The 17,262-nt window shown below is 36.1% G+C and overlaps 1 protein-coding gene across 1 annotated transcript in view; it reads left to right on the top strand.

Moving 5' to 3' along the window:
• The window catches only part of LOC115440485 (atrial natriuretic peptide receptor 1), a 362,779-nt gene that overhangs the window by 109,001 nt on the left and 236,516 nt on the right, over nucleotides 1-17,262 (top strand). Inside the window, exon 4 of the mRNA XM_030164819.2 lies at nucleotides 4,624-4,807. Coding sequence (XP_030020679.1) covers nucleotides 4,624-4,807 — 184 coding nt within the window. The remainder of the gene's footprint in view (nucleotides 1-4,623; nucleotides 4,808-17,262) is intronic.

The following is a 17,262-nucleotide window of genomic DNA, read 5'->3' as shown; positions in this document are numbered from 1 at the left end:
TCGTTTTATTTCAAGTTGTATTATAAAAAAAAGTACTTGTGATAATATTTACGTATATGTAATTCAGATATTTGCATTCGGACCACACTTATTATTAATGTGGAACCGAGCAGCTGTGCATTCGCTTTCACAGAATTCACTTTCGTATCTTAAACGATCTTTCGTTACCATTGTTAGTTCGATGAGACGACTCAATCTGCATCAGGTCTTCGAAGTGTGACTTATACACGTAGCTTCGAAGTCTGTGGTTTGTGGGTTTTGAGAACCTGCGGACATTTCTCACGTCAAACCGTTGCCTTCCCAACTATGATACTACGCTTTCATAGTAAATAGTAACGAATTCGATCTGACGAGCCTAATCATTACACCAAATGCGCTTGGCCTCCACAAAAAATGCCACCCTTGCACTGGGGGACATTTGCCGCGGCCCTACGCAAACAGTTCAGTGTGTATACTCTTGGTTGTATTCACATTCAGACCTATAAGGGCTCGCGACCATTTTTCTTTTCTTCTTAACTTCTATTTTCAAAAGTGTTAAATTTTCAAACTTCTGATTTCCATTTACAAATTATGTAGCAACTCGGCATGATTCACAATAAAAATACGAGTTTCACAGTTCTCACTTTTTAATCTTTAAATTAGTTTCCTTTCGGCAATGTTTTCCTTGGTATTTTTGACCAAGTAAAAGCTTTAAATACATCGAAATGTCTTCATTTCTATAAGGGGATATTGTAGACCATGATGACTTCTTGCGGTGCAGGTGCATTGGGGTCACTTTCCCGTGCATTTATGTAAAACCATCGACATAGGTATCAATACGAGCGCTACAGTTTTTAAATGGACTTTGTCAAGACATTGCTTAAGCACCAAATTCCTTTTACGATTTTTTTTATCGACGCAGAAGCAATCGTGTCTCGCGGTTGTATCGATATACTAGTTGTACTACCCGTTTGTATCACTTCGGATGCCGCAAACACGACAAACACACGAAAAAAGTGACACAAAAGCGTTTTTACTAAATCCACGACAGCATCGTTACAAAAAACGGATTGGGCGACCTTCTACTAAACATATTACTCTAGCGGTCGGGAACGGAAAGTTGAAAGGCTTGCCGAGTTTTATATCAATATACGTCTAGAACAAACGCCAAGCGGAAATTGAGAGTTCATATTGAGAGTGTTTAAAATAGCTTCCTATTTTCATATAACAAAGGCGGTTGTTTCGACGTAAAGATGGGAAACTACTGATATGATTTAACAAACAATTCGATATAGATGTTGATTATTAATATCTGTCTGATTAAAGATCCTAAGATCGTTATCTATGTTTTTTTATGCTTTTAATTACAAGATGAGCTTGCCGTTGGCCTGGTGGCAAGCGGCACGACTGCCCATAAACAGTAGAAACACTATCCAATACCTTGAGTTTCAAAGTATTGTTTAGTACTCCACTGCGCTCGCTATTCTGAGACATGAGATGTTAAGTCTTATTATGTCCAGTAATTACACTAACTGCAATGTTCTTCGAACGGGAACACGTCAGTTGAATACATTGTTGCTTGTCAGCAGAAATAGACATTGTGATAGTACCTACCCAGGCGGATACTCATATATGACAGACCTACCACCAGTAAATATACGTCGATATTTTTTATTGCAGTGCCTCTTCAATTAGTTACAGTTGGCAGTAAGTTCAGCGTAATATCGTCTTTTGTCTTTTGCAAGGCGAAATATGTGTAGACAACTGCATCAACGAGATGTAGCCGGTGGCAGGCAATTTGTATCATCTCGGATAGCGATCACCATATTTGAGCAAAAGCGGCACTAGTAGCCTTTGTAATTGTATCACGATTCGGGGATCCTGTGTATACTCGGTTACAAACAGACGGGCATAATTGGATATTGACTTTTTTTATAACTTATAAAATATTTACGTCATATAAATTCTAAAATAGAAGAAATTTTTGAAATCTGGTGAAAAATTCACAAGTTATAAGCCATTGAAATTTGGTAGTAGGGGTGTGTATCAAAAAACAGATAAGGAACGAAATACTTGCATGTGACGTCAGCGGGCATTATAATGCGTGTGAAAGAAAGAGATGGTGCGATATCCCCACTCGCTGTCCATTCCTGCACGTAGGAATATTTGAAATTTCAATTGCTGCCTCATTTCTTCATCATCATCATCATAGTTTCAGCCAGGAATCGTCCACTGCTGGACATAGGCTTCACTGAGCGCCACAGGGACCGGTTCTGGGCCGCCCTCATCGGACTCGGCGACTCTCACCAGGTCGTCGGTCCATCTCGTGGGGGGCCTGCCTACATTGCCTCCCGATTCGTGTTCGGTTCTCATTTCTTATCGAATTTTAATGCTGTTTTCACAGAAGGATTTCGTTTCTGTATTAATTGCTGTTACACATTAAATTTGTATAAAATCAAATATAGTCAAATACCCCATTGTGTCCACTGGTGAAGGATAATTATAATGATCTCTCGTCAGTCGACAGTCTGGCCCCACTCCGCTTACCATCAGGTGCAGTGAAGTAACTTTATCGTGTCCATACAAAACAAAACAAAGACACAAAGAGGAAAGTGGTCGAGAACACGTCTTCTTAAAGTTCTCGCTTCAGACGTTCGTGTTAAATGAAAGTTCTCAGTTCCTCATTATTATCCAATGTTTGTTGACTCGGAGCAAGTTTTTTGTTATCTAATATGTTCTTGAAGGAAAACTCTCATTTTGAACAACGTAACTTAATTTAAAGTGTTGGAAACAGTTCTGAAAATAAGGAAAGTCGGAGTTGAAAAACTTCAAGTTTGAGTAAAATACTCGCGTTTATCTTCGATAGGGTACGCAGAGACGCATCTGGTACATTCAGTTTTCGCTGTGTGTATTCCGTCCCATGATGTGATAGGCGAGCTTATCTCCATATCGGGCGCAAATTTCAGATTCTGGGCTGACACTGAATACAAAAATCCAATATTAATGGATTGGATCCAATATTATTGGATATGAATCGAAACGTTGGAGAAAATATTAATATAGGTGACCGCGATGAAATCCGTAAATAGTTTTATTTAAAAATCTAATATTTGCGTAAATATAAGAAATCATTATTGATATAACATTTTGTGATCTTATAAATAAAATAACTCTTGAACCATGAAAGCGTATTGATAATTTTAGTGGCATTATTTCGCATTAAAAAAAGTCAAGGCAATTTTTTCATATCGGCCAAATATGGGCTATACGGTCAAATCGCTATTGAATCCGACTTATCTATACTGCGACCTGGAGACCAATAATTGAGTTTCCCGGCAGCAAAAAGGAATAAGCTGTACCAACGGCAAAAATTTATAACAGTTAAATCCCACTCCGTATTTCGGGACCCTGTCGCGCAGTAAGTCTTTTTGTTAGAAAAAATATCCTAAAATCTATGCAGCACCATTTTTGCTTTACGAAGTATTCGTTAATTTCTAAAGGCGAGTGAACGTTTTAAAGCACCTTTGACTCCTAAGTTCTATGTCTATTCTTTGTGAATTATCGCCTGTTTTAACGGCGAAGAAAAATATCGTGAGGAAATCATATCTGGGAAGTTCTCTATAAGAATTTCAAAAGTGTGAAGCCTGCAAAACAATCGAATTGAAAATCTCTTCCTTTTTATAAAGTCGATTAAAAATTATCAAAATCTCAAACAAACATTTCAGATTACAATATTAGTATAAACAGATATTACAATACAATAATAAATTATTACGTAATAATATCACCAAAACCTAATAGTGCAAATTGATCAAAGCTATTAAATTTGTGTAAGTGGATTTGTGTTACCATGTCCAGGAAAATGACAGATCACCCGCAGTTAGTAATTAACTTAGTAAAGAGTTTTCCGTTAACTATATTCAATATCCGCTTGGCCATTAGCGACTATGCTTTAATTACAAACTAACTTATTTAATTTTCATGTTATTTTATTTTTATCAAAGCGGAGATAACCTAGTTGGTAGTGGAACGGACTGCCGAGACGAATGTCCGCAGCTTCAAATCCCAAGCTTCAAATCCCAAGAACACGCACTTCTGACTTTCAAAAAAAATATGTGTGTATTCTTTGTGAATTTATCGTTCGCTTTAACGGTGAAGTAAACATCGTGAGGAAACCTGCACATCTGAGAAGTTCCTTTATAGGAATTTCGAAGGTGTGTGAAGTCTACCAATCCGCACTAGGCCAGCGTGGTGGACTAAGGCCTTATCCCTCTCAGTAGCAGAGGAGGCCCGTGCCCAACAGTGGGACAGTATATAATACAGGGCTGATATTATTATCATTATATCTTTCTTAATTTTCTCCCGTTTCGAAAACTGCTATGTGACGGACTAAAGTGTGATGAAAAGTCAAAGTTATAATTTCTACCTACATTTTACAATTATAAATTAGAGAAACATGAGATATCGTAACGCGACTGCGCCAGTGTGTTGAGCCTCGTATAGTGGGCGAATTTATGCAACTTTTTCGTTTCAACTTGGCGAGCCTATTCATAGCTAGTAAAATAATGCCTACATGCACACACTAATTATGAAATAAGATTTTCTGTTATTCCATTAATTCTAAAATATGCTGTTCTTTCACAGCATCAGTAGCCAGAATCTCCAAGTTCCTCGGCGGAACTGGCACTCCCCTGGTCACCACTGGCGGTTTCACTTTCGACTTCGTAAAACCCAAGCAGACTTGTCAAGACGAGTTCTACATGCTGGTGCGGGCTGGACCTCTGGGCTTTGAGGACCTGGCATACTTCCTTATTGAGACCATGCGACAGTGAGTATTGTTTAATGTCTCAGTTGGTCTTTAGATGGTCGCGATTGGACTTTAGTGCATGCGGTCTTCGTGGAGTATTGTATCGTACGGTCTTTAATTCATCAGTATTCAGTAAGTATTGGTCTAATATCCTTTTTAATATAGGAACAATGTTTCATGAAGGGAGAGTAATGGCATCTGTGAAATCCTTTTTAGTCTCACCTGGACTTTACAACGTGGGTGGCAACATTTAAATTGTACGTATTTTTATTATTATTTAATGGGTGTGGGTTGTATTTGCACCAAATTTTAACGAATCACTAATGATAGTATATTTTTCTCTCAAAATAGGCGCAGAAATGTAATTATGAAATCTAAAACAAAAGCATTATTTATCAAATTGTGGAAAACAAAACAATTGATTCGCCTACACATTTTTAATGTGTATTCAGCAAGAACTTCGCTCTGAATTTGAAATTTTGCCTTACTTAAAAAAATAAAGTAATCTTACTGTCATTGGAATTTAAATAATAAAATTCTGAAAACGTATTTGAATTTCGATTCATGAATAATTAAAGTTATCGAGAAAAGTTTTCTAAAGAAATATTAGTCAAATAAGTAAAATTATTTGTTGTTCAAGTGAACAAATAGGTTATAACGGTGACGTTTAGGTTACCATTTTAGTTATTTTGAACAAATAGTTTATATTATGGACGTTCGTGTTTATAGAATATACATCAATGCTTACAGGCAAATTATAATTGATTGATAACACAAAAGTAATATTAATAACATAAAAAAAATTTAAGTAAAAAAAAAAGAAATCAGTGTACAAGTGACTGCCTCAGTGGCGTGCGCGGTACGGCTTCCGTAGTCCCGGGTTCCAATACCGACTTGGGAAAATTTATATTGGACTTTCCTGCTCAGTTTAGGTCTAGACTCTGTAAATATGTGATATGTATCAGGCAAAAGCATGCTCATCATTAACTAGGACCTAACACAGGCGATGTGCATGTGTTATACCTCTGCCTACCCCTGAAAAGGGAGAAACGCTCGACGCCATATATGTAAAACAGATAATTATCACATTTCATATACTAAAGGTAAATGTAGTAAACATTTCAAATCAAACATTTAAACATTGTAATTGGGTACGATTTTAGCAATAAAATGTTAATAATAATATTTTCTTCATGTGCCGTTACGCCACGCTGTTTGTTTAAATAATAATTAGTATTTATTCAACCATCATATCTAAACAATGTATAATATAAGCAACAAATTTTAGTGCTTATTAAATAAATCCAACTCATTTGTGCCTTTTTTAATTTGGCTCGGCAAAGTACACTGCATCTGATACTAAGCCTGTTGCCGTCAAAATAAAGTATCGAATGGCGACAGATGGCTATTTCATGCCATTCGACATAATCCTGCCGGTCTAGATAATGTAGATTCTTCACGCTACGGCGGAAAGACCCAGGATAATAGGATGGGAACACGGGCCCAGGTAACCTATACGGAAGTTTGATGGTGCGTCAAAGAAAAGAGTTCGAGTTGGCGAATCCATGTGGCTTCGCATACCAATACGCGTGGTACTACTGAAGACAGGAGAGGAGGGGATCATACGGGGCAATTAAATCACAGTGTGGCGGATTTGTCTTTACAGATAATAAAAAGAAAACATTTATGTAACTTGGCAACGCCGAGGGGACGCAAACGCACCTCGCCAACGGCTCACCAAGAGAGACTAAATAAAAACTAGAAATTAGGCTCACCATCTTCACCAGAGATTTGTGTTCTTTACTCATCCGACCACCATACCCAAAGACTATAATAGTAGGTGATACCCACAACGGGTAAAAACTGAAATTATTTCTGCAACGTGACTGAAAAAGCGTGTCACGTCGAACTCACAATGTCATGGTATAAATACAGTTGGACTAATTGAGATAGATTTGTGGCAGTTATAGCCCTTTTTGATAACGGAGGTAACGATATATAATATCGCAATAAATAAAAAAAACCTTTCCTTATTTTAATATGACATACCTACGTTTGTTAGCCTGAGAAGGGTCAGCTTTATACAAACACACAGGATTTTTGTGTGAGCAATTTAGGCGCTCGCAACCCTTGGAAATTAAGTGCCGATGCTGAGAGCAACCTACTAATGGGTTATGAACCGCGTCAGAACAGCCATTGGAAGAGGATGGGACGTCAACGATTAAAGTAAGAACGCATGTACATTTAAAGTTTGGGCTCATTATTGCGTTTCTCTCTAGCCCTTAGAGAAAAGCGTGAGCCTAAATATATTATATTCTTTACCCGTATTATACCTTTGTCAACATAGAATACAACACCGTTACTAATTGGACCTTTTCGTCAAGGACTTCGGATCTCTTTATATTGCTACAATATAAGACCCTTGTTACTAAGGTCTCAATGGAGCTGTATTTATTGCTAGAATATCTACGTCGAATCTCAAACGTAATTTCGTATGTTTACGCGAATGTTTATGTATTAGATAATGAAATAAAAGTGTTTTTCGGATTTTACCGCGGTTTTTTATATTATGCTTTTTTGTGACGTTTCGGAGTTTCTGCAGCTTTCATGGTCACGGACCGGGCTAATATTTTTTACAACTGTTGCTCACAATTCCATGTGAAATCATTGTAAAAAAATAAATTTATTTAAATAACTCCCTACACAAAAGAGCCTTTAAAATGTATAATATAATGTTTCTTTGTCCTTTAAGTGTATTATAAGTACCCACAAACATTTTGCCTCAATTATCGCCGCGTCGGGAGACCAGTAAAGAAGTAATTCATGCCCCCGGTCTAGAGTTAGGTCAAAGGAAAGACACAGAGATTCCAAAAGGGAGACGTTGCAAACATTTTAACACATAAAAAGCAACGTTAAGTCACTTCATCTTTGTAATGTTGGTCATTTTGACATAACGTTACTAAATGAAACCACATACTATCTACTTGGAAATAACACTTTACAATAAGTTACTTGAGCCGTAGATGTAAAGTAAAAAAGTGTATGTTTCGGAACGAAATAAATATTAATAAATGTAATTTTAATGTTACGCGCCCTAATGCCACTACTACTACTCTAAGAGAATTCGTCGCAGGGGCAACATCATACTTTCAGTCAGAAATACACTCACACGCCATATTCGTGTTAAACTATAAAATAATAATCAAATCAGAAAACTAAAACCGGGATATTTGGTGAAAATATTCGTTATTGATCGATGATTTTGGTACAATATCAGCAAACGTGAAGACGAGTATGTGGTTTCATTTAGTTACGCAATGTCAAAATGACCCTGTATATAATTGTCGATTCCCATCAGGCTAGCGGCTTGTTCGTCTCGCAATTTCTTTATATACACTCTAAAAATAAACAACAACCCATCATGGATAATAAAGTAAATTGCAACCATATTTCATACGAGACTCGTCCTAAAATCTACTGGCAATAAACTGTATCATAAAATACCTTCTTAGTAATGACATAATATCTCATATTGTCTCGTTTCTTGTAAGTAAAGAGGGCAGAGATAAGGATATTCTTTTCGTGTATCAAAGTTCCGTCAAAAGGCGTCGAATTTTGGTGGCGCCACAGTAACAAGGGGTTTATTTTTAAAGATAGGACCTAATGTTATTAGAGAAGGATTTTGAATTAAACAAGAAAAAAGGGCTACAGCTTTATTATAGTTAAAGTTTTATATACCTATACAATATTACACTTCGTAGATCCGGTTTCAACAGGCCGGTATAATTGTGTCGACTGACGAGAGACGATTATCCCTCGACATTCTATTGGACCCCAATACACTTACGATCAGGCGCAGTAGTATCTCTTTTCTATGCCCGTATAGGAAAAAATACACAACAGTTTCATTAACTTCTAGATATCAACTAGTTATAAGAGATATTAAACTATTCAACTCAGCACACTTCACTCTGCTTAAAATAGCTAAATTCATGTCATACCCTCGTGCTACGCTAGCGCTATGGCGGTGACTTTTGATTAGTAATTTACTGCTTACCGCTGGACACTTTTCAATCCTTCATATAAGACCTCCTTGCCTCAACCCCCTATACTCGTAAGATCAGATTGAACAAATCCAAGCGTAAATACAACGGCATTTGGGGATTTCACGTCAATTTCGATACGCGTCAATGATGTATAGATATATTATGCATCTTTGTTGATATTTGACTTATGAGTATAAGTTGTTACGGTTTTAAATATCAATTTGGGTTATGATTTATGAATGCCCGATAAATGCTACATATACATAGTTTTAAAATTCAGTTTTTGATTTATAAAACTACTAGGTTTTGTTCGCGGCTTCGCCCGGGTGAAAAGCTTTTCCCGCTACAAAAGTTAAAATATTACAGCGCAAGCGCCATTTATTTGAAAAGTCCGATTAAAAATTTTCAATAGGAGCAAATTATCGGTATAACAAGTAACTTCCGTGTTAATCCAGGAGGGTCTGACGGCGTGTCAAACTTCAACCAAATCTGTTAACTTTCATTATCTTATAAAAAACATACCAATTATTTCACAAACTTGCATATTTATTAACATTGAAAAGAAAATTTAAGTACGTTACAAAGGGTCTTATTAACGCAATATTATATTTTTAACGTAAAGTGGGTGCCCTATTTGCACCCTTGCTTACCCCTTTGGGGACGGGCTTGACGTCTATTTTGTAGTAAATGGATTCTAGTTTTACGACGACCCGCAGACGTAAGACATTGTTCTAAAATTGCCTTTTGCTCGTAATATCCGTTATTACCTCTATCTTGTAAAGGCAATCTTGGAAGGTGTTAGCTGGAAAATAGAAGTATTGAATTTAAAAATATTATTTGCCCTGCGGCTGCCCTCTGGAAATTTGCAGAAGTAAAGGTCACCATGAATTTAATAGTATCAGCCCTGTATTATATACTGTCCCACTGCTGCACGGGTCCCTTCTACTGAGGGATTAGGCCTTAGTCCACCACGCTGGCTTAGTGCGGATTGGTAGATTTCACACGCCCTCAACATTCTTATAAAGAACTTATCAGTTATGCATGTTTTTCTTTACCGTTAAAGCAAACGATAATTCACAAAGTGTACCCACATAACTTTAGAAAAGTCAGAGGTGTGTGTCCTTGGGTTTTGAACCTGCAGACATTCGTCTCGGCACTCCGTTCTACTCAAACTAAGCTATCACAGCTGCCCCATAAATTTAAATGTAATTAACCTCTTAAGGGTCTGTTTGCTACCTTTTGGTAGATGACACATTTAAAGGGTCTCGAAATGTATAAAAAGGGTTGGCTTCTTTGATATTTGATTAATGGATTAATTATTTCCTTTGCCATTAAATTAAATGTTTTTAAAACAGCGAATACTCTTTACGTAAGGCGCCACCTCCAGCAAAACGGCGTTTACCGTATTTTTAATAGAAAACTTTTCGAAAATTATAATAGTATGTATCAATAACAGACTAATATCATACCTTCAACATAACAATATAATTGCAGAAAACCAATTTGGATTTACAAAAGGGAAATCTACTGAAGATGCAACTTTATTGCTTATTGAGACTATTGTAAGACATCTTGATAAAAATATGAAAGTTATAGGCGTTTTTCTTGATTTGAAAAAGGCCTTCGATACTGTCTCTATTCCATTACTGCTTTTTAAGATGGAATCGATTGGTATACGGGGTATAATCCTCGATATCTTTCGTTCCTATCTTACATATCGAACCCAATACGTCAAGATAGGTGATCACTTAAGTGAAGAGGCGTCCCTGAAATTTGGTGTGCCCAAAGGTAGTGTCTTGGGTCCAACACTTTTTCTCCTGTACATCAATAGCTTATGTAAAAAATCTCTACGAAACTGCTCCATTATAACTTACGCTGACGATACAGTTCTAATAGTTAATGGAAGAGATTGGGCTGAGACAAAACAGCATACAGAAAATGCGCTCAGAGAGGTGTTAAGCTGGCTAAATGCAAATCTACTGACCTTGAATGTTGATAAAACTAGATACATTATTTTCCCATCAACCCCACCCCAAATTACCTCCTGACTTTTATATCAAGGCACACGCCTGCGACCTTCAAAACTCATGCACATGCCCCGTGCTTTTTCAAACAAATGTCTTAAAATATCTTGGGCTTCTCATAGACAACTCTTTAAGTTGGTCGTCTCATATCCAAAGCTTAACTTCTCGAATAAGAAAATTGATACCAGTATTTAGTAACTCTGCAGATCGTGACACCCTATTTTGTGTCTACTATGCACTAGCTCAGAGTTTACTGCAATATTGTATTCCTGTATGGGGTGGAGTTGGTAAGACTTCTCTAATGGCGCTAGAACGAGCCCAAAGAGGGATATTAAAAGTCATATTGAAAAAACCTCGTCGCTATGAAACTGCTACCCTTTATAAAGAATATTCTGTACTAACAGTACGTCAGCTTTTTATCTTAGCCACTATACTTCGTAAACATAAAAGCATAGACTTTAAGCCGCTAGCAAAGCGGAACAAAAACAGAATTTTCTCAATTATTCCTCATAGGTCGGCACTTGCTCGTCGACAGTATTACGTGAATGGTAACCTAATATATAATACTGCAAATAGTGATAATTATATTTATCCTCTGACTATAAATAAATCTTCTATACTTATAATAAATCTGTAGAGAGGTCAATTCTGTAAATGAAATATATTTCCAAAATAACTATCAGGGGGTGATTAGGGATCGACACTGATGCTAAAAATGCAATTAGTAAAATTTTTGTCTGTCTGTCTGTCTGTCTGTCTGTCTGTCTGTCTGTCTGTCTGTATAACCGTTATAGAAACAAAAACTACTCGACGGATTTTAATGAAACTTGGTACAATTATTTGTCATACTCCTGTGCTGGTTATAGTATACTTTTCATCACGCTACAATTAATAGGAGCAGAGCAGTGAAGGGAAATGTTAGGAAAACGGGAGAAGTTATTCCATTTTTAAGCTTCCGTCGCGTGTGCAACCTTAATGGTTAAAGCTACACAGAAATCATGTATGACGGAAATGTTCTCCTTAAAATTATGTAAAAAATATCCCACGACAGCATATGTCTATCTTTTATGGTTGACTCACAATAACACGTGTAACTCCCGATAGCCTAGCAGTTCGAAGCTTTCTCATTATATTTGTCTACTCTTACGTTTATAACACTCTCAGACATCCCTAATTAAAAAAGTTAACATTATTAAATATTCCATAAAAAAGAATCATAGAAATCGGTATAGAAACACTATAATAAGTCATCACGCGTGAATACTGAATCATGCTATAAGGATTATTTTTGTATATACATATATAAGGTCGCGAACGCACACGCAGGCGGCTTGCTTGGCACCTAGAGGCTAGCGAATCACCTAGCGAGTAGCTTCGTAAAACGAACATTCTCGAACGTTCGCGACCGGCTCCATTTTTGAAGTCCGAAATCCACGCGGGCGAAGCTGCGCGCGGAAGCTAGTGTAAGCATAAAATTAGAAATTGGCTTCTAAACAAAAACTATGATGAAGCTGAGCAAATTTTACATAATTCATAAAGTACTATACATACCTGCAGACACACTCACACACACACACACACACTTTATTATTATTTTAAAATTATATTTCTCTACTTTAATAACGGCTATTGTAGCACACATGTACTTTTGCGAATAAATGTATTATTAAATTATAGTTAACTGCTTAGGGTGAAGGACGCTGACGGCTGTGACACAGTTAATAATAGTACAGCCGCCAACGACATACTCTAAATAAACAATAATATTGCATAGTAGTTGATCTCTAGAATAATTGTAAGAGTATTTATTTGTTAAATTTTAACTTGTTGTAATAAATAAATAAATAAATAAAAAAATATAGAGAAAAAATGCACATCATATTTCTAAAATATGTTACCTTTACTTTAGTTGTTTAAAATTTTCAGTCATGTGGATTTTGTTTCATTAAATACATAATGAAAATGCCATTAAATTGTCAATTAAATCATTTTAGTTTGCAACTACTAGATAGATAATTTAACAAGGAATATTTTGGTAGATAAGCATATGGTTTCATTTAGTAACGCGATGTCAAAATGACCCTGTATAATGCTGAGGAGTTTATTTGTTTGAACGCGATAATCTCAGAAAATACTAAACAGATTTTGAAATTTTTCATTAACAGGAAGCTACATTACTCATATGCTATAGACTTCTTTTTATCTAGGGAATATACTTATTTATCCCGGAAAAACTTTCATGCGGGCAGAACCGTAGGCAAAAGCTGGCTGGGATTTTTTTTTTGCATTGCAAGAATTTATGAATCAATTAATAAAATAAATAACACATTAAGTAGAATTTTATCGTAAATTATTCTCAAAAATATATGAAATAGTTAATTCTGTTTTCAGAATATCGGATTTTCATTTCAGCCAACTATAGTTTGGCTCGATTGCAAATATCACTAAAAGTTTTTCTTTTCGTTTAAAGTTACAAAACAAAATAGATCACCAAAAATAATTCAATCTGTTTGTACGTGTGCATTCTCTATTTGCAGATTATAATGGCTTTGGGATTTGGAAGGCGATCAGTGTTGCCAACTCTTTCAATGAACGTAAAAATTTAAAGTCTGATTTTCCCTCAAACCACTAAGCTAGATTTTCCGGTGACTTTTTTTAGGCGCACAAAAATACTTCCACCTATCTTCTTCCTTCTAACAGTTGTAAACTTATGCACAAAAAATTCACCAACCATTAATATTTCCCTGCTAAAAGGGAGGGATATCTTGGGCTTTGAGTGTCCCTTGCAGATTTGCACAGTAGAATAAGCGTGAAAGTAAATTAAATTTTCGGTAGAATAACAACTTATATTTTTTAATACATTACACGTCAGAACACAACCATAACAAGCTAATACAAAGCGCTTAGTAACAACAGTACGTTGTTAATAATTCGAAATACAACAATTCAAATACTATTGTGCTGCCAGTTCACGGAATATTATACAGAGGCTTATTGTTTGCCTATGCAACCTCAACAGGCTAAATCTGCAGTTTTAGTGGTAAATTCACAAAGTTAGCAACACCGGAGGAAATCCTCTAAACCTCCGAGAATTTACACTATCCAGCTGGTCGGTTCTTACTTCTTACTTTTATTAGAAATGCGAAAGTTTGTGAAAATGTTTGTTAGATGTAAACGCGGAAACAACTGTACGGATTTGGATAAAATTTGACACACGGTTAGACCATGTTGTAGACTAACACATATCCTTTTTACTCCGATGCTTTCATTGGAAATCATGTTATTTTAATTATATATTTAAATAGAGGGCACTGGCGACTTACAGTGTTCTAGAGATTTTTGTAGCGGGAAAGCTTGTTCATGCAAGCGATGCCGCGAGCCACACCTAGTACCCGATAAATTTTCCTTAAAACTTGTAAAAAACTTTAAGTAAAATTTTATCAGCGGTCAAAGGACACTTAAAGCCTTTTGTGATATAAACTGCAAGCGTTTTTATACATAAAGCTATCTTGGACTTGATCGGCTGCTGGCTTGGTTAGTACTTATATTGGTTAGTACATAATAGGCTCCGAACTGTCCCAGGTTAGATTTTTAGGCTTAATAAAGAAATTTATTGAAAGAAAGATTTGAGCTTCTGGCAATCGCATGTAATAAATTAAACCCATTTTTATATGGACAAGGCAAAGTAATTCCGCTACACCTGATGGTGAGTGAACTGGTGTCCAATAGAATTGTACACTGACGAGAGATGATTACCTCTTGACAGTCGACACAATTATGCCGGCCTGTTGAAACTGGATATACACAGGCTGATCCCGGAACTTACGTGGGCCACTATGGCGGGTTTTAACACCTTGTGTACGGTGGTTGCTATCGTTCTATTTTTAAAATGACGACTGAATATATTTCACCTAAAATTATGGATCGAGACTAAATTGACGAAACGATATAAATCGGTTCTGAAAATTGCGCGCATTGAAATAACGTGGCATTTGTTATTTGAATGAGAATGACCTTTCGATTACATTGGGGCTTGTAATTAATTCCTTTGGTTATTGATCGTTTCGGTTACTTTATGTGGTTAAGAGATCATTATTTTGTATATGCGAAAGTACACCTAAATACTTTGTATTTAAATTCATAATTAAAAGAAGATAAAAAATTGTTTAATGGTAAATAGATAATAAATTATTTCAATATGATTTTTATATTAATTAATACTGGCAGGTAACAGCGCTCCAAAAAATATACATTGTTAAATCATAAACAAAAAAGGCCGTATATTTTTTTCAGCCAGCATTTTTTCCTATGGCCACATAGTTTTAACATTCTACGAAATACTAGCCAATACAAAATACGGTAGTGTGTCGCTGTAGATTAGTACTCGTATTAGAAATTTCGAATTTCGAATATTTATTTTACTTTTGATAACATACCTGGAATATATTTCGGTTTCGCTATTGTCGTATTTTCTGTAACCAGTCCATAACCAATTTATATTTTAATAATATTCCTTTTTTGAAAAAGAAAATCTGTGCAGTCATGCCAGCCAGTATTAGGTATTTTGGCAAAAAGAGGCCTGAGAAGGCAGCATTGAAATATCTCTAAAAGTTGTATTTGAAAATTGGGTGAAATATGAGTGTGTACATCTTTGCCTACCCCTGAAAAGGGATCAAAGCGTGATACAATGTAAGGATAAGCTTGCCTCGAAAATTTGTTTATTTTTATTTCAATATTATTTCTTTTAAATATTTATACAACGCCATCGTTTTTTGGCCAGCCTTGTTATAATCTGTCTTATAAGGTTGACGAAATTTGTTTCGTAACTTTTCTTTTGATCAATAAAAACATTTATCTGTATTCTTATCTGTTTCGTATAATTTGTCTTTGAAGTTTGTCACAACTGCCGTCTTTTCGCATTTATTTTAAACTTTATTTATATTTATGTAAATTGTTGATTATATAGCGGCGATAGCCTAGTTGGTTGTGGAACGGACTGCCGAGACGAATGTCCGCAGATTCAAATCCCAAGGGCACACACCTCTGTTTTTCTAAAATGTATGTGTATATTTTTTATGAATTATCGCTTACTTTAACGGTGAAGAAAAACATCGTGAGGAAACCTGCATACCCGAGAAGTTCTCTATAGGAATTTTGAGGGTGAAGTCTACCAATCCACACTAGGCCAGCGTAGTGGAATAAGGCCTAATCCCTCTCAGTAGTGGAGGAGGCTCGTGCCCAGCAGTGGGACAGTATATAAAAGAAGGCTGATATATAATTAAATTGTTATGCATTGTCATTTTAAACCGACTTCAAAAAAAGGAGGAGGTTATCAATTTATCTAGCTTAACTAGCAATTTTAATTAGGCACCGGCCCCAAACTTGGTATCCAATATATAACTGTTATGTGAAATTATTTTTTGGTTTTGACTGATTTTTATTAATTTATCTCAAGTCTTCGTTTCAAGTAGTCGTTTTGGAACGTGTCCTGAATACGGCGGGATTCTACGAGATTCCACGGGATTTGTGGGATGTAACTTCTCGAGTTACGACGATTATGCGGACACAGACAAATGATGTTAAACTTTAAGTGTATTAAAGTCTCATGCCGTGAAGAATGGAGAGCTTAAAGCTGTTCCTTTATGACATAAATGATTTACTGCCTCTGTGGCGTAGTTGTTTTACGTGCGCGGTACGACATCGCTATGAGGTTCGGGGTTCGGAACCCAGATGACTAGTAACATTGGATTTTTATGCTCAGAATTGGTTCGGAGTCTGGAGTCTGGGCTCGATATGGCGATAGGCTCGTTCTCTAAAAGACACTTGACGAAAAGTAATTTATTTTATTTTTTTTATTTATTTATTTCCACATACAACTATTTTACAGATAATACCCAATACAATAGTGTAGTACAATAGTTATTATAATATTTTATTATTACTTACTATTACATAAGCGGCCGATGTGAATTCCGTCAAAGAGCATGAAAATATATCAATCTGGTTGGACAAAGCATTGAGCACACGCAGCGCGCGCGTCAATGGTGCATGCCGTAATAAGTTGGTGCGAGCTCGCGGCACCGAGAACAGTGGCGGTCGCCGCCGCCGCCCTACATACCTATCCGGGACACACAGCCCAGCTGCTTGTAGGAGACTAGGATTGTGTATTTTACCCCGAATCACCTTAAATAAATATTTGGCAATAGTTACTTCCCTTCTTATTTCCAATTTCTAGTAACCTGTCATTCCCAGAACAAATAATGTAGGATACAACAGTGGGAAACCTGGGTACACACCAAACTGTTTAAAATATAAGAATCGAACAAATTTGTTCTTAATACGCTTTAACATTAATTTATATTTGTCTTCATATGGAGACCACACTACTGCATTAGATTCCAAGTGA

The sequence above is a fragment of the Manduca sexta genome, chromosome 6, assembly GCF_014839805.1.
Source record: "Manduca sexta isolate Smith_Timp_Sample1 chromosome 6, JHU_Msex_v1.0, whole genome shotgun sequence".
Lineage (NCBI taxonomy): Eukaryota > Metazoa > Arthropoda > Insecta > Lepidoptera > Sphingidae > Manduca > Manduca sexta.
This window is presented reverse-complemented; position numbering and strand designations above follow the sequence as displayed.